At 42.9% G+C, this 24,967-nt stretch overlaps 1 protein-coding gene across 2 annotated transcripts in view; it reads right to left on the bottom strand.

Annotated features, from left to right (window-relative positions):
* COL27A1 (collagen type XXVII alpha 1 chain) overlaps positions 1-24,967 on the bottom strand; it is a 656,744-nt gene that overhangs the window by 504,732 nt on the left and 127,045 nt on the right. For both annotated transcript variants that reach the window (XM_073600403.1, XM_073600404.1), the window contains exons 10-11: positions 19,086-19,130; positions 5,515-5,568 (exon numbers count right to left, since the gene is read on the bottom strand). In XM_073600403.1, the coding sequence (XP_073456504.1) occupies positions 5,515-5,568; positions 19,086-19,130 (99 nt within the window). The remainder of the gene's footprint in view (positions 1-5,514; positions 5,569-19,085; positions 19,131-24,967) is intronic.

The following is a 24,967-nucleotide window of genomic DNA, read 5'->3' as shown; positions in this document are numbered from 1 at the left end:
CACATCACTTTCTTTCTTGGTAATAATCATTAGGGTGAGCAGAGAGGGTGAATCTCAACTGGCGGAGACATAGACAGCAATAAAAATTTGGAACGAGTGGAAGTGAGACACTAGATTAAAACCATTAGTCGATCAGATCATAAAACTAGCACTGGTGAGGCTGCTCTCAACAAAAGTGGGGTGTCCCAAATGCAGGGAGCCTGAATTTGAAGATTCACAATGAGAGCGTCAAACAAAAGGACTAAGGCAGTTTTCAGGCATTTTAGCGCTAGAAATAGCGCCTGAAAACTGCCTCCCATGAATGTAAAAACCCGAGTGCTTTCACACTTGGGCGGTGCGCTTGCAGGATGTTAGAAAAAAGCCTGCAAGCAGCATCTTTGGGGTGATTTGGGAGCGGTGTACACACCGCTCCCAAAACGCCTCCTGCCCATTGCAATGAATAGGCAGCACTTCCAAAACGCCTGATAAGTGCTTCGGAAGTGCCACAACATGGGCGGACCCCTTCTCCGGTCACTAGCGGAGGTTAAAAGCGCCCCACTAGCGACCGAAAAGCGCCGCCATAACAGCGCTAAAGCACCGCTAAAGAAAGCAGTGCTTTAGCGCTAACACACAGGCGGCCCCATTGTGAAAGGGGTCTAAGACTCAAAACAATCACAAGGAGACAATACAGAACAGGCAATGATTTTCAGAGGCTCAAAGATCTCCCCTTCTTCAGGACTTTAATGCGATTGAGAGATTGGAGGACTCTAAGATAGACATAATCACCAGTGTTTAATTGTTTGCTGCATAAAAAAAAAAAACGGGGCAGGACACAGATCAGTGAAACACTGGATTAGCATGGATGGGAGATCTTTCAGCCCTCAAAATGTGTTGGCTGTTCTGTGTCATCTCCATGTAAACTAATATTAATATTAAAGCGCTTGGACTTTTAGACCTTTTATTTGGCGCTGTCATTGGATTTTGTACAAGCAATACAAACTTGACAGAGGTTCTAATTCTTCCTCGCACTATTCAAACATTGAAGGAAAAAAGTTGTGGCTCTACATGAACTTTTATGGTTTACACATATTTACTCTGTGCTATTGAACCTATAGAACGTGTCTACCTATAACCTCGATATAATGAAGTAAACAATCCCTTGAAAAGAAACCCTCTAAAATCTCTTGGGCTCATTCTCAGACAATCACCTTGCTGTCAGCACTTGATGAATGCAGTAGGCAACAGGGTAAACAGACAAACCAATATAATTACTGAGAGCACAAGAGTTTATTTAAAGAGGGTCATGACATCCTATCCCCAATGTACACTCCTTTGAAGTTACATACTCCCTCTGTGTATAGATTGGCTCTATAAACCCATCACCCACTGAGCGCAGGGACAGAACAGTTTCTAAGTTTAACAAGTCTATAAAACACATAAGTGCTTATCAATTATCCACACTTTAACAAACTGACCTACAAAAAAACTGAAGTCTATGTAAACAGGGAGACTTACTTTTACTAAACTCAGCTGGCTCAGGCTTTCTGCTATTCTCCTGTACCTGTTTATTTACACAGTTGATGGGTTAGGAGGCACCATGTGGCATGTTTGTAATTACACTCTGATCACCACATAAGAAAAAAGGTTTTTACAGGAGTCAAATGGCAGCATTTAAAGTGTTTGCCACAGCATTATTTTTTTTTGCTCTGCATACTCTGGAGAAGGAGCAGAATCCCTGTTGGGTTTTTACTGCTATCTGGGGCCTTGTTGGAAGAGATTTCAACTCACTTCCTGTCCTGGGGACAACAGATTCCACACAAGAAGTGAACGAGAATCTCCAACAGCAATACGAATAAAATACTTTTATTCAGAAGAGTAGGGAGAGGCTTGAACCCTAGTTCTCCGCTGGGAGAAGACAGTGATTATTGCTAGGGGCTATAACAGCTGCTTGCAATAGTTACAAGATCCAGCAAGCTGGTTGAACCCAAGTTGATCGACAGATCAACTTGGGTACATTCAGCCTGCCCATACATGTTCGAATCAGCCATTAGCAGGAACCGGACGAGAACTGGACCATCTATTGCTGGCTTAACACAATGGGCAGGAAGGAAATAGTTAAAAATCAAGTAGAGAAAAAAAGCTACACCTCTCAGGTTACTACAAATGCCAATTGGTGAGTGGCTCTCCTGAACATTTCAAAGTATTCCAAACAGGCAAACAAAGAAATATTTAGTACCATTGTTAGGCCTCTTGCACATGATACTGTTTGAGCATCTACTTTTTCAGACGTGTTTTTGTTGCATGTATTTTCGCGTATATGCGCAATTTCGCGCGCAGGTGTGCAAAAACTTATTCTCATGTTTTTCTTCTGCACAATATGTAAATGGCCATTTGCACATGTGTGCGCATTCAAGTGTATTTGAGCGCATAAGGGGTAAATTACTGACCAAAAAAGCTGATTTTTCTATTTTACTGAAGAATACATGGCGCTGGTTTACGCACCTGTGTGCATAGACACATTACGATTAATGGGCTGTATTTTAGCTCAGTAAAAACAAAAAGGGCAAGAGGCCTTATACAGCTCAAGTTCATGCCATGTCCCAAATTTGTCCTCCTTTTAGATAGTTGTGACAATGGTTTGCTTATGTAACTTTATTTTAGTGACTGCTGGCAAGACAATGGGTAGCAATGACACATTTAAAGGGTATTACCATTTCAGTAATTGAGGCAGAACTTCCAAGAAACTAATGGGGCAGGAGTGACACTGCTGAGACAAGATGTGTTCCATGCCTCAGTGGTGCGTATCTGTCTAGCCTCAGTGCACAAGGTAATGTATAGACTGCAAGTACAGTTCAGTGCACACAGACAGGGGGTATAGTTATCTCTGTGTTGCTGCCAGCCTGTTTTATGTCAAGACTGTTACACTTTCTGGCTTGTCACATACTGTCATGCCCAGGTACAGCTTCTGAAGGCAAATCAAATTTGCTCAAGTCTGGTAAAACTCCTGTAACAGGAACAAAACCCATGGGTCAGTGACAAACCTACCTCCTCTGAGACTATACTCAACTGCATCCACAGTGCAACTAGTAGAGGACTCCACTCACCAGTGGGGGCACATTTGCATGAAACCAGGGCTTGACAAATTTGCTTTGAATCTAGGAGCCAGTTAAAAAAGTTAGGAGCCAATTTTTTTTAGCGTAGTATGGATTGTCAGCGCCCGGGGTAAGGTCAGTCATTTTCGCCCCCTAACTCGCAACGGAGCACCCAGTCAATAACTCCAATGTAACGCTGTTACATCAGGGTTCTGGGCTGGCCAGAAAGAGTAAGGCTGGGTTTACACTGCAGCAGGGAGCGGCTCACAGCAGGGGTCCGGTGTGTCCCCATTTACCGTTTCAGGTCGGACTTCAGTCCGAATTTTTGGTTGAATTCGGACCTGGAACGGACCAGAAGATGCACAGGACCCTTCTGCATTTCGCTCCAAATCTGTCCCGGAGCCCTGTGAGTTGGCTCCATAGAGAGCCGGTCACAAACTTCTAACATGCGAATTGGATGCGGAAAACCCACATCCAATTTACAATAGTGTGAACCCAGCCTGACACTAAAAACCTGTTATAGGAGGAAACTCCTTATTATGCCTAATGCATCATTACTGTAACATGTAAAACACCCTCATCTGCTGCCTAATGCAGCTTACGGCTGGCCAAAACATGTCTCTACTGCACATTTTTACAACCCAAATGCACATCTAAATGAAGCCTTAGACACTTTAAATAAAATACAAAAAAGGATAAAAGAAGTATCCCAGTGCTGCTTATCTTCTGCTGCCTCTTTGCAGCCACTTCCTGCCTACATGTGTGTCCCCCACAGGGGATCTTCTAACGCATATATAGCTGCCTCATCTCCCCTTCTCTGACACAGAACACACAGTAAATTTTACAAGGAGTGCCATCTCAGAATGTCACAGCACCGACACAGGAACCCCCCCCCCCCCTCTCCGATGGCTGCCCTGCGCCACCCTCCACCAGAAAACCTCCGCCTCCAAGTACTGACAGTCTGCCTACTCTGTCAGGTGGAGGCTACACAGGCTTCCGGGTCACCCTCTGCCGAAGCCTGATCTCCACCCGCCGGCTCCTCCCGCACTGTGTAGGTGGGCTCTGGGGGGGGGGAAGCCCAGCTTGGCAGCGATGTGGCGCGGGCAGCAGAAGAGAGCCAACACAGCTCCCACAGAGAGAAGCCATTCATGCTCGGACCCTGCTGGGGCATTGGGGAGGAGGAGGGGACAGCGGCCGTGTGAAGAGAGGAGGCCAGCCCCCTCCCCTCCAATGTCATTTACAGCTGGACATCAGACTACTGCCCGCCTCCCGGGAAACCATGGAGACTAGCCAAGGGGAGAGAGAAGGATCAGCTGCCCAGCACTGCATGTCTGCGGTGCCGGGAGTTGCAGTGAGTGGGCTGGTGGTAGCCCAGGTGCCAGGACGTGGTTTCTGGTCGCTATGGCGACCTGGCGCCTGGGGTTTGTCGAGCCCTGCATTAAGCTGTAAAATTAGTCCACTTATCTTACCTGTGTTTTTGTGAAATTACTACGCTCTGTATACTTGGTCCTGATATGGGCTATTGATGTATTAAGCTACATCAAACAAATGTAAATGTTGCTCATTGAAAGCATAAATATTACTAATTTTCAACTCAACCTTAGAACCATTTTTTTATTTCTCATATAATTCCAATAATTAATATTAGTATACTTATGCTTCTGACACTGCGGACATCATAATTTGTTTGGAAAAACTTGAAGTAAAATAAAATTCCACTTAAAGATAAGCAATTTTTTTTTTTGGATGGAGTTTATTACTCCTGGTGGGTTCTTGTTGCCGTCTGTGCTGTTAGTATAAACATTTACTAAGACTGGATTTAAACCAAAAATATATACAATGCACCAACGTTCTACTCCATTGACTTGGAAAGCTAGGTGCCATATAGCCTTTTCAGTAGACTGTACTCCTCTACAGACCCTTGCTACACCCTTTCGAAAAACTCCATCTTCTGAGGTGAACTTGACGCTCTGGAAATAGAAACTGTATTCAACTCCAGAGCGCTTCCAGACCCCCATGGAACGTCTTATGCAAATGCCAACTTTCTGTAATTCAGTATTTGCACAGGTACACCCAAGGACATAATATGATCATGGTAATTTTTCCTGGTGATAGGTCACTCAGGCACTAAGCACTGTCACATGGCAGTCAGCTTATCTACTTACCTCACACTGCAGAAGCCAGAGTTTTTTTAAATAGTCTAGCAGAGCTATGTAGAGGAAAATAACCTACTTAAAAGAGTATGATCTGGCCTCTTCTGGCGCTTACTGTCTAGGAAGAAGCTTAGCAACCTTGACAATGCAAATAACTTAAGGCCCTCATTGATTGGTCTCACCACAGTACTGAAAAGTGAACTAAAGTTGCTATGAGTTACCACGCATTGCAGATTTTTAAAAATAAGCCTAACAATGTACTTATGTTTAGTACTGAAAAAAATACTCACGCGTTCTCCATCAGCTCCAGGCAGGCCAAATAATCCGGGAGGGCCAATATAGCCCTGCAAGGAAAGGAAAAAGATAAAAACATGAGAGTCAACTCAAGCCTCAACCTTTCCTATATGCCTGGGGGCGTCAAACTCTTGGTACAGCCATGTCTCCTCCAGCGCTGGTCTGATGAGATAAACCTTGAGGCAAGTGTATATGCCCATGGACTGCATGGTGCTGGCTTCCACGATGTAGTCCAAGGGCACATACCCTCACACCAGGGAGCGTAGCGTTCTATGCAGGAGGAAGGCAGGGTGTCACATCAGGGATGGTGGCATTCTACGCAGGTGGTCTGTGGCCCAGGAGGACAGGAATCTGCTGTAACAAATTCTAGTTAGGGGTTAATAGCAATAATTACTGAACAACATTGGTTTACATAATTAAACCAGAACAAAAAAGCTGTGGTGGCCATGGCAGTCGATCAGGTACTTGCTGACATCTTTTTTTTTACAAAGAAATAAAAGCTACAGAAGCATCTTATCGGCTGCTTTTGGCAACAGTACAGTTTTGCTTTGCACTGGTATTTATAAACCAGACCCAATTTTTTGTTAAGCAAACAACAAGAAAAAAAAATATTAAAAAAAGAACTAAGGTTTTCAACTGTTCATTAATAACAAATGTATCTGCATTACCACCCAGAAAAGCAGAACGAGCCCAGAAAAATCAGATAATGGTGGCTAAACTATATCAGTCTACAGATATGAAAGTCGCCAGGTCCCTATGTGTGTAGATTGATTGTGTGTTTGAATATTTAAAGGCAGTTTATGAGATCTTGATGTTGCAGCCACTTTATCACGTAGAGAGAGCAAAGTTGGCCATGCAGTTGTGCAGGTTCCAATCCATCTACAGAAAAAAGCTGGGAGTATCGGAAGAGGAGATTAGAAGGCTACTGCGTTTGGTAATATGTTCCAGATCAAAGATTGAAAAGAAGCACAACATTTCATTTAACCTCTTTTAGACTTGGCATGAGTTAACAGAGGATGGCGTACTATAAAATGTACAAGGAAATCACACATTGGAACCAATTCATAACCCACACTCCTTGACAAAGCATTGTCTCATGCGTCGTAATCCTGGTGCTTCTGTAAACTTTTCTCCCATCTACCTTTGAATCAAGTCTCCCCCGTAAGAGCTCCACTCTGCCACAGTGTCGTATATAGCTACTTCTGCGCATAAATGACTGAAAATACTGTGCAAGAGCCACCATGTGTATTTATTCATCTTCTTTAGCGTCTAGGTTCTTTAACAGAAAAACAGCCAACTTGTTTCAGAGGTTGTACAGAAATCGTCCATTATTAGAGCTTGGATTAAAGAATATGTAAACCCAACAATTTCATACTCCTGATATGTGCCTGCTGTACCATGTAATTGTATAAAAAAGTATCCTGTTCTCTTTATTGCTTCCTTCGTGTGAAATCCCTGGTGTTCCAGGTACTCCCTCTGCTTTCCTATTAAAAACTGACCAAACTAGGCAGGGGAACACAGCGTGATCAGTTTTCTAGCTGTGCTGAGAATTCAGCCTGCTCTTCTCCAATGATCAGACTCATCCTGCCCCCCCCCCCCACACACACACACACACACACATAGCCATTCACTGGGAAGATCAGTGGGTTGCGGTTTCTCCTCCCTTTACTCTGTGAGCTCCTTATGCAGCTGAGCACAGGTATGTGATCACTTAGAAAAAAGGGGGAAAAAAACTTTAATTGTGCTGGACAGTGGATCTAATTATGGGATGCAGTTGTAGTTCAACCATCAAGCAGCATAAATAAATGAAAACTAAAGCAGGCCATAGATAGTTTGAATCTCGGCTGGTTCAGCAATGGGCAGCCGAGATTCGAACCATGTATAGGCAGGCTGAATGTACCCAAGTTGATCAATTAATCAACTTGAATGCAACCAGCCTGTCTGATTTTACATATGATCATTGCCCGTGGCTATTATAGCCGCTAGCACTAATCACTGTGTCCCCCCCCGCTGAGAGAACACAATGGCTCTGGAGACGGTATTGATGGGGGAATCGATATTCATTCCTACAACCCATTCGCTCCATCTATAGCCGGCTTAAGAACAGCAATCTATTGTCCAGATCCCTTCAAGCCCTGATAAACAGAAGTTTCTGTACAACCTCCGAAGCACACTAGTAGAAATTCTGTTAAAGAACCGTTTCATTGTAAAGAAAAAAAGAATCACACCTGGACAGATATCCATTGCTTGGCGCTCTGTTTATGTAACCTCGCCTAAGTTGGCTATCCAGAGGGTCATATGTATCCCAGATTCTTTATTTACCTTGAAGCCCAGCACTTCACCATCCAACTCTTCAAACAATTCTGGCTGCCTGGCTATGATGTTAAAATTCTGGCTTCACAATTTACTAAGCCAATAACATAGCACAAGTAGGTTTTCAAAACTCAATGAAGTCCCTAGTATTCCAGGAAAAGAATTTCTAGAAAATCCTTTGTGCCGCATGTAAATGGGGGTATAGTGTAGAGTTTTCACAGAGGGAATCACACGTACTGACTTTATAAACCAGGCAACGTTTATTACCGGAGAGACGGTAGTAGAAAGAGTATTTACAGCAGTAAGGCACGTAGTTTCACTCCAAGCATGGAGGCACCGATACACAGCGCAGTCACTTCTGATGTAAGCGGTAATTGTATTCGTCAGCACTATAGGCACTTTCCACTAACTAACACAGAAATAACCCAAGCACACGATGCATATCTGTAGAGGCTGATATTTACACACGTTACCCGGTAACAACAGTATTCTTTCAGCAGATGGATATAGGCATCTGATTTGCTTCTCCCGCCCTCAGAGCGAGGGCACCGCTTTTATTATCCGCAACGGGGAGTCTTTTATCCGACCAGGATTGCTGATACAGGACTCCATGGGAACCCTGAGCTATCCCTCACAAGCCGGAACACTCTCCCTATCTTCTCCTAACTCTCCCTGACAAGCGGGTTCTCTACCCCTGTCTATGCACACACGTGAACTCAACTAAACGTGGTTGGGCTTTCTTATATAAATTATTCAACCAAAAATGGCCGACCAAATCTCCCGAGATTTGCTGTCCTATCAGGACAGCAGGCTTCTCTAAAATGGTGCTAGAGACAATGATAGAGGCCAGACAACTCTGAACATATGTACACATAAACGTATCAAATAGGCTGGAAAGTGAGTATATACACTTGCTAACCCTCTACCTCTTGCAGCCAGCTAGGCTGCCCTGCACTACAGCTGCCTACACGCAGTTTGATCTCTAAAAAATAGGTAGATTCCCAAAAATCCCATTGATATCCTCTGACACTATGGGGTTGATTTACTAACATTGGAGAGTGCACAATCTGGTGCAGCTGTATGGTAGCCATTCAGCTTCTACCTTTAACTTGTTCAATTAAGCTTTGACAACAAAAAAAAAAAGATTTTCCACTCTCAAGTTTTAGTAAATCAACCCCAGTGTATGCTAAAACAGAAGCAGTTCCCTAACTATATGCAGCCACAATAATTCATCAAAGTGACATACAAGACTAATACTGCAAAAAAAAAAAAAAAAGTAGCACAGTCTTTTTAAATGAGCTTCAAAAGACACCAAGCACAGATGATCCAAAAAAAATAAAAATCCTAGACGTCTCATTTGCATATGGCTTCAAGATGTGTTCCTCGGTTAATGTTGAGTAATGTAAACTGTTTCTGAACTTCTAGCCATGGACTGAGAGCGCAATTACTGTCCACAGATTACAGAGCTGTGTTTACTCTGAATATAGATATTGTGAGCAGCTGGGATCATGCAGCAAGACTGGGGAACCCTAATAGAAGACAAGGTATTTAAACCGACTGAAGTCTAAGCTCTAAAATCATTCCCGTTTACAACTCTACTGCTTTTTATGATGTCAGTGTGCTTCCATAAAACTGCTGACCACTCTACATTTTAAATCTGAGCTTCATACAGTTACACACAGTTAACAAATATACAAGAGCTATTTTACCTGCTAAAGGATTTGATATAAAAGTATCCATTCCTGCGATTTACACAGCACCACTAGGTAGAACAACCAGGTTTCTGATCTGACTTATCTCTATTTCAGTTAAGAGGATACAGCTTTGTCATTATCCTGGACAGTTAAGGAGTAGCAGAACACTGATGCGCTAACCCTTCTGCTTACTTTGCTCTCTCAGCAAGTTCCTTATCAGCATATACACACTGTTCTTCACATAGGTCCCTAGTGCTGCCCCTCTCATGCCCCTTTCACACTGGCAGAGTCTGGGAATCAGTGGAGAGATCCCCTGCTGAGCAGGCAGATGACAGGTCTCTTGTGCGTTCCCCTGATGCAGAACGGACACAGCTCACTGTCCTCTATAGCTGTCGGATGGAAACGGACCGCCTGTCCATTTCCATCCGACTGTCATCCGATCTGATAGACCAGGGGTTAGTATCATTGGGAGGAATAGTGCCCCATTGTTGGTGTCAACTGGAAAAATGGTCCCCCATTGTTGGTGTCAATAGGAGAAATGGTGCCCCATTGCCATCGTCATTTGACAGAATAGTGTCTCGTATCAGTAGAAGGAATAGTGCCCCAAGGGCCGGCTAAAGGCAAGCAAAGGACCACATCCGCCCCCTGGGCCGCAGTATGGAGACCACTGCGATAGACGGATGGGGAATCCATCCGTTTTTAGTGGTTAGGATTGGATTGGATGTCGGCGGGTATCAACAGACACATGTCTGTTGATACCTGCTGCTCCACAGAGGGCAATGGATGATCCGATCGGGTCCGCCTAAAAAACGGACAGGCAGACCCAATCAGTCTGTTCGTGTGAAAGGGGCATTAGTCTGAAAACCAATGTGTTTAGTCTGAAAATTCAAGTGTTTAGTAGTTTACTAGCATAAAAGGATCTTGCAGACTGGAGATGTTGCCATTTTTTCCAAGGAATTAAAAATTGGGCAGCAGAGGCTCTGGATTTGACAGATTAATGACAAGGGGTGGAGGTTAGTGGTGCAATAGGGCATGCTTAACCTCCCTGGCGGTATGATTATTTCAGATTTTTGCATCTCAAAGCGGTACAATTATTTTGCATAGAAATTTGGTGTTTTATATTGTAGGCCTGTAATTCTTAGCAATAACACACTTATATCTGTCCACCAAGAGTCTAGTAGATATCCCGGGTATGATGAAGTTTGAAACACAAAATCATAAATTATAATATAATAAATAAATATAATTAATTAAAAATAATAATAATATAATAATAAAATACATTTCCCCATGATTCACTATCGCTCAATTCTGCAAGTGTTCTAATTTACTATCACTGTTTTCTAGCTGGTCTAAAGCCACTTTTGACATACAGGGACACTTTTTGGTTGCTATGGACAATCTCAAGTTTTCAGGCAGAAAGAACAGTATATATAATATAAAACTGCATGCAGGGCATGGGCCAAAGCACTGGGGACAAAAGGGAAGTTAAATGATTTCATACAGTACTGTAATCTGTAAGATTACCAATATGTGACGAACGCGGGTGTCAGATCCCTGCCCTCCTCGCTAACTCGCGACAAAGGACCGGCCAACCTCACACCACGCTGTCACTTACGTAACAATGCCAAGTCGAGAACCGATTACCTAGCTCATCGATCGAACTCTGATCAACCCTCGGACATTAATTGCAAGTATTCTCTCTTCCCAATTCTACCTTATTGCTTTGTGGCTGTATATTGTCTTTATATTTTGAAACATCTTTCTTCTGTAAATATTTTATTTGCATCAACTTTGACCTTTTCATAATAAACCCTTATGTTGAAAAGTGTTAACCTTGTCTCTAAAGCTCCTAATGCAAGCTATAAACGAACCTGCCTCTTGAAGGGCGCTACTGTTGTAGAGTAAGACTCTGAGCAGACCTGTCTGTGGTGACAGTGTGTGTGGCAGACGCTTATTCTAAAATTATAATTGGTATTGCAAAATTACGAGTCTCCCCCAGCTCGGTCTTTTAAACGGGGGTGGTGGCAGTTAAAGGGTTAATTGTGTAATTAGCCCAGTGACAATCACTCTCAGGCTGCTCGCACCTAGATTGTGGTCCCGCAAGCTGGAAAATCTTTGTGCTGGGCGCAGCTGAGAGTGGCATTGTTACGTAAGTGACAGCGTGGTGTGAGGTTGGCCGGTCCTTTGTCGCGAGTTAGCGAGGAGGGCAGGGATCTGACACCCGCGTTCGTCACATATTGGTGGCAGCAGTGGGATTCAAAAACCAACAGCCAGTACTCCATACTCCTACTACTTGACCTCTCTGCGGCCTTTGATACTGTTGACCACCCGCTCCTTCTCAATAAACTACATTCCCTTGGCCTCCGAGATTCTGCTCTATCCTGGTTCTCTGGCTATTTATCACAGCGCTCCTTCAGTGTCACCTACAACTCTGTCTCCTCCTCTCCATTGCCCCTTTCTGTGGGGGTCCCCCAAGGCTCGGTTCTTGGACCCCTTCTCTTCTCTATCTACACCACCTCCCTTGGTCACCTAATAACTGCCCACGGCTTCCAATACCACTTATACGCTGATGACACCCAAATCTATCTGTCTACTCCTCACCTCACTCCTTCAGTCTCCTCTCGCATTACTAACTTACTAACTGACATATCAGCATGGATGTCGCACCACTTCCTTAAACTAAATCTCTCTAAAACTGAGCTATTAATATTCCCCCCCGCCCGTGCCCCCCTCCATGACTTTTCCATCAAAATCAACAATGCAACCATCAGTCCCTCCCCTCACGCCAGGGTACTAGGTGTAATCCTAGACTCCGACTTGTCATTTCAGCCTCAAATCCAATCATTGTCAAAAGTTTGTAGAATTCACCTCCGTAACATCTCTAAAATTCGCCCTTTTTTAACAAATGAAACCACCAAGCTCCTCATTCACTCCCTTGTTATCTCTCGCCTTGACTATTGCAACTCCCTTCTCATTGGCCTACCGCTCCATAGGCTATCCCCTCTTCAGTCTATCATGAATGCTGCTGCCAGACTTATCCACCTTACCAACCGCTCAGTGTCTGCCAACCCTCTACTTCAATCCCTACACTGGCTCCCAATCACCCAGCGAATTAAATTCAAAATTCTAACCACAACATACAAAGCCATTCACAACTCTGCTCCAAGCTACATCACTAATCTTGTCTCCAAATATCACCCAAATCGTCCTCTCCGCTCTTCTCAAGACCTCCTGCTTTCAAGCTCTCTCATCTCCTCCTCCCATGCTCGTCTCCAGGATTTCTCCAGAGCCTCTCCCATCCTCTGGAACTCGCTACCTCCATCTATCCGGCTATCCCCTACTCTTGCTACCTTCAGGCAATCCCTGAAAACTCATCTCTTCAGGAAAGCCTATCACGTCTCCAACTAATCTCCTACCACTTCCACCAGCTCATTCCCCACAGTTACAACCTTTTGTACCACCTGCCCCACCCTATTAGATTGTAAGCTCTTCTGAGCAGGGCCCTCTTAATCCTATTGTATTGTATTGTATTATATTATAACTGTATTGTCTCCCTTTTATATTGTAAAGCGCTGCGTAAACTGTTGGCGCTATATAAATCCTGAATAATAATAATAATAATAATAATAATTACAGTACTGTATGTGTTATGATTTTTACATTTTTTTAATTTGCCGCCAGGCTCCGCCCCGGTGCGTCGCGACGCTTGCAGGGAACGGAGCCTGGCACAGAGAGGCTTCGGGCAGAGGACGGAGCCCGCAGACAGCGCAGGGGGGACATCGCAGGATCGTGGGGACAAGGTAAGTATACCGCACCAGGATCCTGAGATGTAATCCCGAGTGTGGCTCGGGGTTACCACTAATGGTGCTGAAATTTAACCCCGAGCCACACTCGGGAATACCATCAGAGAGGTTAATCAAGACGTGGGCAGAAGTAGAAAAAAAACAAAAAAAAACAAATACTGTCGCAAACAGAAACCAAAGGAACCAGGATACTTCACGTACACCAAATCATCTCCGGCAGCAAATAAACCAGGAAGTACTGAGTCCTGAACACTTTCAGGTTCATTCAAACCACTGCAGATAATCAGGAAATCTGTCTCCAAACTCCACCTCCAGGATTTTTGAGAGGTCATGAAAGACACTTTAGATATCTAAAATAAAGATTTTGAATTTGACTTGAATCTACCCTTAGTGGAGGAAACATTGTAAAGCAGCATTCTGAATGGTGAAGTTTTCCCCACTAGGAGTGTAAACATGACCCGATGTGCCCACACAGGCCTAAAAAAGCCATTAAAGCAGAACTTCACTCTCTCAATCAACAATGACTATTTTTAATCCTTATGCTAGATTTGAGCATTAGTAAATAGATAGGAAAGTATATTTTTAAACTTTTTTTTTCAAATTTCTCCAGTTACTTCTTGGTTTCCAGGCCTAGGCAAACTATGTCACGCATCCCAGGCACCTTCAGGAGAGGATTTTCTCAGCTAGGCACACCCTTCTGTCTGCATGCCTGAGCTAAGGGTAGATGGACTCTAGGAAGTATATGGTACATGAATCATCTGCCTTTAATCAAGATGGCCATGGCCAGAAATGCTAGGCAGTGTTTTTATTAAAGTGATTGCTCAAAACAACAAAGCATGGAGACATGGATGGATAGATGGGTGAGTTTTCTTTGAATATGAAAATTGAAAATTTCGTTTTTGGTGTTCAGATAAGGTGTAGTTCTGTTTAAAATGGTTCTAAAGGTTGAAGGTTTTACAGCTTACCCTTCAGCCCCCCTAATACTTAAGTCCGTTCTCGATCCAGCAATGTGCACAAGAGCCAAGGTTCTCCCAGGTCTCTCCCTCCTCATTGGCTGAGATGCAGTAGCAGGAGCCATTGGCTCCTGCTGCTGTCAATCACAGCAAGTGAGGAGGGAGTGGGACTAGCTCAACTCTGTGTCTTATGGACGCAGAGAGCAAGGCCTCGGAGTGAGCACGCACGTGTGCCCCCATAGCAAGTGGCTTGCTATTACGGGACTCGGCATGGGGGAGGGGCCCACTGTGCCGACGGGGGAACCAAGAGGAGGATCCGGGCTGCTTTGTGCAAAACCAATGCACAAAGCAGGCAGGGAAAACATGTTTGTTATTTTTTTAAAAATTGGCTTTACAAACACTTTAAGGGTTTTTTTTTAAGGTAACTTTTTAGGGGTTGTAAAGGCAGAAGGTGTTTTATCTTAATGCATTCTATGCATTAGGATAAAAAGCCTTCTGTGTGCAGCAGCCCCCCCAATACTTACCTGAGGTGCCTCTCTGTCCAGCGATGTCCACGAGTGTTTCAGCCGTCTGAGATTCTCCTTCCTGATTGGCTGAGACACAGCAGTGGCGCCATTTTCTCCCACTGCTGTCACCGAAAGTCAGCTAGCCAATCAAGGAAAAGTCGGGCATGGCCAAATTGGGGTGGGGCTCCGTGTCTGAATGGACACAGGGAGCTGTGACTCAGCTCGGGTGCCCCCATAGTAAGCTGCTTGCTGTGGGGGCACTGAACAGGAGGGAGGGGCCAGGATCACAGAAGAGGGAGCAAGAAAAGGAGGATTCGGGCTGCTCTGTGCAAATCCACTGCAACAGAGCAGGTAATTATAACATGTTTGTTATTTTTATAGGGGAAAAAACGAGACTTTAAAATCACTTTAAGCTCTCTCACAAGGTTGGCATGTCTTCCCTGTATAGCGAACCACCATCCAATGTTTGCATGCAGGTTCAGAGTGAAAAATATGAGCTAGCCGAATCAGTAACAGGGTTACACAGCCACAAACATTATTACATCTACATCTAAGTTAGATCAACCCATGGCTTATCAGAACATTAGTACTTTTCCTATATTGTCTAGAACGCTATGCTTTCCATGTCTTCAAAGACCTAGATAAATTGGTATCTAGGGAATTAGTATATGCTAGATGAGTCAGAAACCAGTCAAGGCATTCCATACTTTACAAGAATAAACCAAGCAGCAGCCACCTGGAGCACTGGTATAATTAGAAGCCCTAACCAATAAGTAAGCAGTGAAATCATGGGACATGTTGAAAATAAAAACCAACCATTCGCAAGCTGGGCTAATACAAATAAGTTAGATTTCAGTACTAAACTACTAAAACTCTCTAGAGTTATGTTCTATAGTTAAAAATCTAAAGCCTAGTATACACGATCGGATTGTTGGCCAACAAAACCGTGGACTTTCGTCCGAAGGGTGTTGGCCCAAACTTATCTTGCATACACATGGCCACACAATTGTTGGCCAACAAATACAAATGTAGTGACGTACTACGTTGTTTTTCAGCTCTTTAGCGCCACCCTTGGGCTCCTTCTGCTAAGTTCGTGTTAGTAGAAGTTTGGTGAGTGTTGCTTCGCGCTTTTCATTTCACACTTTTAATTTTGCACTTTTCAGTTCGTTTCTGAAAGGCCATTCGTCACCCAGCCATGTTGCGGAATCGGAGGAGATAACATGTTATTTATTATTGGCCTTGGAGTTATTGCTTTGACATTATTTTTTTGGTTGAATAATGATTTGATTAAGTTCTACTGACAGATAACATGTCTAATTGTATTTGTTTTCTTTTTTTAATGCACAATAAAAAAATTGTGGAGAATAATACTTGGCTATGTGTTTTACTTCAAATGACAATTTGGGAGTAGGCAGCTACATTTAAAAAAATACAATGTAAAATTAACAAGGGACACCAACATAGTTGTATCTTTGGTCTTAAAAACTACGGGATAATGGTGTTGTGTTAACTTGCCCAAATAAAAATAAAAAAAAAAAAACCCATATTATTCTTGACATCACTAGAAAAAAAAAGCCTTTGGAAATGTGTTTGCAATAACTCCATCAGTATCACCAGCAAAGCAGCTTGATTATTATCCCATTAAAGAAGAAGAAAATGTGCGCTGCATTTCGAGATTTCATAATTTGCCACATCACTTAATTCTTCATTACGAACGCTAGTTTACAAGACCGGCCGTTTCTGGCTCGTCCTTGCTTCTGAGCATGCGTGTTTGCACTTTGGACTTTTGTCCGACGGACTTGTGTACACACGCTCGGAAAAGCCGACAACACACATTTGTCAGTGGAAAATTTTAAAACCTGCTAGCCAACATTTGTCCGTGGAAAATCCAACAACAATTGTCCGATGGAGCGTACACACGGTCAGATTTACCGCCAACAGCCTGTGATCGAACATTTCCCGTCAAAAAGTCCTATCGTGTGTTCGAGGGTTTAGAGTTTTTGGGCATTAGGCTGTTCCTGAAGAATGTTTCCCCACCCTTGCTCAACACCCAGAGAACATTAGCAAATTACTTACCGTTTATACTCGAGTATAAGTTGAATTTTTCAGCCCCCTTTTTGGGGCTGAAAGTGCCCCCCTCGACTTATACTCGAGTCACCGCCATCCGTCTGCATGATCAGCGAGTCATGCAGGCAGACGGCGGCCAGCGTGTGCTACATAGCACTCAGCAGCCTCTCACTGTTCAAAAGCTGCACCTCCTCGTCTGTGATAGGCAGTCAGTGTACAGCCTATCACGGACATTCTCTCATCCTCGTCCGTGGTATGAGGATGAGAGAATGTCCGTGATAGGCTGACCGCTGACTGCTGGGAAATGGAGTTTTCTGCCTATCATGGACGAGGAGGAGGCGCGGCTTTTGAACAGTGAATGGCCGCCGCACACGCTGATCGGTGCAGAGTGGCACACGAAGGATGCACAGGACACATGCACACAGACACATGCACACAGGTACATATACACATGACACATGCACACATACACAGGATGTGTGCATGATCAGCGAGTCATGCAGGCAGACGGCGGCCAGCGTGTGCTACATAGCACTCAGCAGCCTCTCACTGTTCAAAAGCTGCACCTCCTCGTCTGTGATAGGCAGTCAGTGTACAGCCTATCACGGACATTCTCTCATCCTCGTCTGTGGTATGAGGATGAGAGAATGTCCGTGATAGGCTGACCGCTGACTGCTGGGAATGGAGTTTTCTGCTTATCATGGACGAGGAGGAGGCGCGGCTTTTGAACAGTGAATGGCCGCCGCACACGCTGATCGGTGCAGAGCGGCACACGAAGGATGCACAGGACACATGCACACAGACACATGCACACAGGTACATATACACATGACACATACACAGGACACAGGTATATAATGTATTTGATATGAGGCCTTATTTCTCTGAACTCTGAACTCGGCATATTGGATACATAAAAAACTACTATAACTGTCCAGGTTTACGCATAAAATAAATATATATAAATAATGCACACACACTGTATAAATATCTACAGTTAGGTTGCCATTCTGGCAATGCTGTGTAATGGGATCAGCCATTCTCAACCAGGGTTTCCATAAACATCAGGGTTTCTTTCAGAAGTTGCCAGGGATTCCTTTGGGCTGTGGCAGACTGACCTCCCATCTCATAGTGTGTGAGCAAACATCACATGGCAGAGTCAGTGACTTGCCACCAGTGATCTTTTTTTAAATGTCTGTAAGCGTGGCTCTCTTTTCTTCACTCACCAAAAAGGAAGCACTTTTCCACTGACCACTGATTTCAATTTTGTGATTATTTCTGATAATTATTTGGTATTATAATTAAAAATGATTTATTTTAATTGAGTGTATTTTAGTGTTAAAATGATCGACCATGAGTATCAAATACTCTAGGTATGTGATATTCATTATTCTATTATTATTGTTTCTATAGTGTACTGATATTGATAATGTACCATGGGCTCTAGATATAATTTTTAACAGGGGTCCCCCAAAATATGAAAATTATTCTAGGAGTTCCTCTGGGGTTAAAAAAAAAAAAGTTGAGAAAGGCTGGAAGAGACGGTAAAAAAACTCTGGGCTGGAAGGACAGAATGTTAAATCCTTTTACAAGTAAAACAGCTCTTTCATACTGTACTTTATTTGGTGGATTTATACAGTTCAGCGTATAATACAGTCATATTTGAAATACAAAGGGCATTTTCCTTAGATAACATGCAATACAGTAATTAATACTCTCTGGTTTTCTGGTCACCTTAGCACTTTGCTCTTCCATACCATGTTTTGAGAACCATTTAATAGTGTGATAAAACAAAAGCAGTAATTATTACAACCACTGCTGGAATAATTCTTGCTTTGCTTTCAATTATCTCACAAGCAGAGCTGGGTTATCTGCTCTGTAGGTCAAGACCTATAACCGTGATTTGGGCTGCAACATCATTTCCTGTTCGGCACTGGGAATTCAGCTCTGCTTTTCTGTGCTGATAAAGTCTAAAAAAAACCTGGCTGAAAATAATCTGTAAAATATGACAAAATCATTATAAAACTACAAATACAGTTTAAATTAGTTATAATTCATTCAACAAAATGATAAAACTACAAATACATTTCAATCAAGCTCATACTCCTAATATGATAGGCATCAATGGTGTACTTGATACTCCAGTGTTTATCCCAGAATCCTCTGATTGTCTCTGCTAAAAGAGAATATCTCACACATCGGGCTGTAAATTAAAGGATGACACTAACCCGGCTTCCCTTTGGTCCTGGAACTCCTATTGGTCCCGGTAATCCCTGGAGACAAGACAGATAAGAAAAGGGATACATATTCAGAGCTGTCACATAGACACGAAAGATGGTAACATAAAATACATGCTCTGAGTGACAATAGCATTTATGCAATTATTACAACAAATACCCTGTTTCCCTGAAAATAAGCCCTACCCCGAAAATAAGACCTAGCGTGATTTTCAGGGATGGCTGCAATATAAGACCTACCCCAAAAGTAAGCCTTAGGTAAAGTCCTTGTAAAAACATGTAAACTGTTTTGTAAAAAAGATTATATAATGTGCAGTGTGTCTTCTTGAGTAACTTTGTTGTGGAAAATACTTTATTTACAGGGCCGCTGGGCACTCACGTGACCCGCCGGAGATCTTCTCCACTCCTCCCGGCTGATGTCAATGGCCCCTCCCTCTACAGTGCGCAGAGCTGGGCTGACGTCAGCTGAGATCTCAGCCTCTCCCTCAGAGTATTCAGAGTGGGGAAGAGCTCCGGCAGGTCACGTGAGCGCCCAGCGGTGCTGAATATAAAGGTATTTTCCACAATAAATTTACACAAGGAGACACACTGCACATTATATAATCTTTTTACAGAAGGGATTACATAATTTTACAAGGAATTTAACCAAGGTTTTGGGATTACCTGAATTTCATAATGCTGACTCCTGAGCTGACAGGGGGAGAGAAGGGGGGGGGGAGACAGGGGGCACAGGAACTTTTTTTAAAAACATTTTATTGTTTTGTTCCAGGTTTTCTAGAACATAGAGAGGGGTAAATGACACGGCACAAGCACTGTGCTATCATGTTTTAAAGCATTTTTTTTCAAGATGATGACATGACTGTATTTGAATAAATGTAATTATTGTACTTACTGTAAATAAATAATACATCCCCTGGAAATAAGCCCTAGTGTGTTTTTTGTAGCCAAAATTAATAGAAGACCCGGTCTTGTTTTCGGGGAAACACGGTATATAAAACCTGTCGTTATTTTACACTTAAATGCATCTCTCCTTCATAAATGGTGACAGCAGCCAGTTTGGAAGCCATGTATTAATTTAATACAGCACAAACGTTCAATTCACTAGATGCTGGTGACCTAACTTTTGGAAAGTAACTAAAAGTGTATCTAAGCCCAAGAATAAAAATGGAATACATTTTCGGTTACCAGTCCTTAGATGTGGTGGCTGAATTTGTTTTCTTTTTCAGGCTAAGAACATTTTCTGGATGTACAGAACAATAGTTGTTAATCCTGCCAGAAATCCAGTGTCTTTGTAACTTGAACTGAAACCCTAAACAATGTTATCGGTTTTCCAGCCATCTTCTCTAAACTAAAAAGCAATTCTTTCCTATATAATATACATCAGGAGAGGGGCAGGCATGTGTAGCCCAAATCAGGAGAGTAGCCTAGGGTGACAATGCTGCTTCTCTATATATACAGTACAGTGAGTGAAGTGAGCGAGGGTTGCCACCCTAGGACAGGAAGTGTATTACTGTCAGAATCAGCAGGTGGAAATATAGTTGGAAAAAATTCCAAAAGAAAACTATTGCAGTCACCACATCTTTGGGATTGGGAAGCTGAAATATATTACATTTTTGTTTTGAATTTAGATATGCCTTAACGCCAGACAACTTCTATAAAATGGAAATCCTGAAACTATAATAATGTCCATTGAACTACCCATTAATGTAGAACTCCAACAACGTTTTGTAGTTTGGGGTAAAAGATCCTCTGGCAGATTTATCTGTGTCCTATTTTGAGAAATGTGGGGGCAGTGTGGGGAAATCTGTCACTGGAGCAGATCAATGGGGGAACTCTGACATCAGTTGTAGCGACAATAGTCAAAGTATTTACGCTCGCTTTGGGGAGATATCTTTTCATGTCCTGTTGTGTCTCTTATATAGGATATGAGATAAATATCCCCCCTCCAACCCAATCTAAGAAATTTTGGCTGGAGTCATGCTTAAAGTATAACTTAAGGCAAAACATTTTTTTTTAGTTATACATAAAAATTAGAACATCTGTCAGTTTTAATTGGTTAAGGAGATTCATCTTCTCTATTTGTCCTGTTTACCAGTATCATTCAAAGTGACAGTAAAAGAAAATCCCAATTTTTGGGTTGTCCCCAAAAAAGTAATAGAGGGGAAACATTCTGAAGAGAACACTAGTTCTGGTGACCTGGGGGTCCCCAAGGAATTCCCTTAATTTTCAGGGATTTCCTCTCACTTCCTGTTTGGCTATGGGACAGGAAGTGAAATAAAATCTCCCAAAAGGGACACAGATGACAAAAAAATAAATCTGACAGGGGTTATAACCCTCCCTTACTCTATCCAAAATGGAAAAAAATAGGTTTGTCTTAGGTTCTACTTTAATGAATAAGAAGAAGCGGTTTTCACTTTGAATAACCAATTATCGCACCAATAAAGAAGAAACAAGGACATTTGGAGTTGCCGGTGTTCTGCCGAGAAAGTTCCGCTCGGGGGATAAGTTTCCCCCTCTGCCTGCGCAGTAGGATCCGGCGGAAATAGCCGTAGCGGAACAGCTGAAAATCAGCTGTACACGGCGCCTGTAAGAGAGCCGCTCGCCACGCTTCGGGCACGGCCTCGATTCGCTCGGCTCTTTTAGATTCCCCCTCTAGGTCCACTTGGATAGTGGGGAAGGAATCTGGACCCAGGGAGCAGGCGCCGTGTACAGCTGATTGAAGCGTTTGAGCTTCGGCTATCTCCAGCGGCTGACAGTAGTTGGTACTGCGCAGGCGCTGCGCCTGCGCAGTACAGGGGGGGAACCTATCCGCCGAGGGAACTTTCTCGGCAAGACACCGGCTCTATTCTTTGTATTTCTGTCTGTATCGGTGTGAGAGAGAGCATCAGAGCTAGAGCACCCACTGTGGATTTTATCACAAGCCTGCAAAGGACTTACACTGATTCTGAGCATTGCATTATCTGCTTTTACCACTTTTAATCAGTGGTGGAAATCACCAACAGTTATTAAATCAACTATAACTGCAAAAGGTGAATTGCGTAGATCAGTTTGGTTGCTTCTGTGATTGAAAGCTGGTTGTAAGTAGTTAGTATTATCGTAGTTATGCACAAAATTCCAAGGGAGTATAAAATCTAGACAATTTTCTATTAACTTCAGAGGTGAAAAACAATTACACAGCCCCGCACAGGGGTTATGGGCTCATCACTCGGACAATGCTATGGGCATTTCGGATTGTCTGGGGACACTGGGAGTTTCAACTATACTGTTCTAAATGATTGCCTCCCAGCATGTACATGGCCAGCTTAAAGCTGAATTCCCCAGAAGGAGTGATATACACAGCTGCAATAAATACACTAGAGAGTTTTTACAACCCAAATTCCAAAAAAGTTGGGACGCCGTAAAAAATCTACATAAAAACAGAACGCAATGATTTGCAAATCTCATAAACCCATATATTATTCACAATACAAAACATATCAAATGTTTAAACTGAGAAAATATACCATTTTAAGAAAAATAAGATAATTTTGAATTTGATGGCAGCAACACCTCTCACAAAAGTTAGGACAGAGCAACCAAAAGCTGGTAAAATAAGTGGTACCAAGAAGGAAGAGCTGGAAAAACATTTTGCAACTAATTAGGTCAATTAGCAACAGTTCAGAACTATGACTGGATATACAAAGAGCATCTTAGAGAGTCAGATTTTCTCAGAAGTAAAGATGAGCAGAAGTTCACCATAGCTACATCTAAAAATTGTCAAACTATTTCAGAATAATGTTCCTCAAAGTAAAATCGCAAAGACTTTAAATATATCATCATCTATTGTACATAATATAATGTAAAAGATTCATAAGATTCATTATGTCATCCAAAAAATCTCTGTGTGCAAGGGACAATGGCAAAACACACTACTGGATGCCCGTGAGCTTCTTGCCCACAGAGGGCATTGCAATAAAAAAATAGCATAATTCTGTGATGGACATCACTGCATGGGCTCAGGAATACTTCCAAAAATGACAGTCTATGAATCCAAAAATGCAAGTAAAAGCTCTATCATACAAAGAAGCCATATCTGAACATGATCCAGAAACACCGCTGTCTTCTATGGGTCAAAGCTCATTTAAAACGGTCTGTTGCAAATGGAAAACTGTTCTGTGGTCAGACAAATCAACAGTTGACATTCTTTTTGGTAACCATGGGTGCTGCATTCTCCGGAATGAAGAGGAGAGGGACCTTCTGGTTTGTTATCAGTACTACGTTCAAAAGCCTGCATCTCTGATGGTATGGGTGTGCATTATTGTGAATGGAATGGCCAGCTTGCACATCTGGAAAGGCACCATCACTGGCTGAAAGATATATCCAGGTAGCATATGCTCCTATTCAGATGATGTTTTCTCAGGGAAGACCTTGCATATTTTAGCAGGACAGAGTTAAACCGTATACTGCATCTATGGCAGAATGGCCTTGTAGTAGAAGAGTCCAGGTGCTTAACTGGCCTGGAAATGTTTGGAGCATCTTAAAAAGAAAAATACGACAAAGAAGACCCAGGACTGTTGAGTAGTTAGAAACCTATATCAGGCAAGAATGGGACAACATTCTTCCCCCAAAACTCCATCAACTGGTCTCCTCAGTTCCCAGACCATTACAAATTGTTGTTAAAAGAAGAGGGGGTGCTAAACCATTGTAAACATGGCCCTATCCCAACTTTTTTGAGATGTGTTTCTGCCATCAATTTAAAAATTACCTTTTTTTTTTTCTTAAGATGGTACATTTTTTCAGTTTAAACATTTCATTTGTTTTCTCCCTCGTAATGTAAATAAAATATGGGTTTAGAAGATTTGCAAATCATTGCACTCTGTTTTTATGTGGATTACACACAGAGTCCCAACTTTTTTGTAATTAGGGTTGTACCTGGTAAATGATTTTCAGATCAAGCCTTGTGATTCTGACAGCCCTGGGGCACAGCACAGCTAGATCCACAACATCTACTGCAGCAACAGCACAGTTTGGTCACATGACCAGCCTGCTGACTGGACAATCAATAAGAGCCCTTTCACACTGGGGCGGTTTGCAGGCGCTATTGCGCTAATAATAGCGCCTGCAAACCGACCCGAAAGTGCCGCTACTTTCATTCCAGTGTGAAAGCCCCGAGGGCTTTCACACTGGAGCGATGCGCTGGCAGGACGGTAAAAAAAGTCCTGCTAGCAGCATCTTCGGAGCGGTGTGTATACCGCTCCTTTACCACTCCTGCCCATTGAAATCAATGGGATGGCGCGGCTATACCGCCGGCAAAGCGCCTCTGTAGAGGCGCTTTGCAGTGGTATTTAACCCTTTCTCAGCCGCTAGTGGGGGGTAAAAATGCCCCGCTATCGGCCGCATACCGACGGTAAAACGCCGCTAATAATAGTGGGCGTTTTACCGCCGACGCCGCCCCCGCCCCAGTGTGAAAGGGCTCTAAGCAGCAGAATATTGATGCAGTCAGCACACTTTCTCCTCCCATCATTATATTCACTGTCAGCACTGATATCAAAACAGATTCAGGTACCAATGCTAGCTGAATTTAAAAATCAATTTTATGATTTTTTTAATGAATATATAACTACATAAATGGGAGTTTTTATGTCTGTTTGTAGTTCAGTTTTAAGGCTCTTTTTCATTTTAATACAAACACGTGGTTACTGCTCCATCTGTAACTGGTCACTGCAGCAAGGAGCATTGGAAAGGCAACGCATATGAAAAAAAAAGTTTAGGTCCACAGAAAATGGGGTGCCTTGCCGGGGCTCTGTGGCTTATGCATGTATTTGCAAATGTGTGCAACTAAACCCGTTTTTAACACATACTGTTGGACAGGTCAATTCAGATGGTCGCAGGCT

This window comes from Aquarana catesbeiana, linkage group LG09 (genome assembly GCF_042186555.1).
Source record: "Aquarana catesbeiana isolate 2022-GZ linkage group LG09, ASM4218655v1, whole genome shotgun sequence".
Classification (NCBI taxonomy): Eukaryota; Metazoa; Chordata; class Amphibia; order Anura; family Ranidae; genus Aquarana; species Aquarana catesbeiana.
Note: the sequence above shows the minus strand (reverse complement) of the source record. Positions and strands in the feature narration are given on the sequence as shown.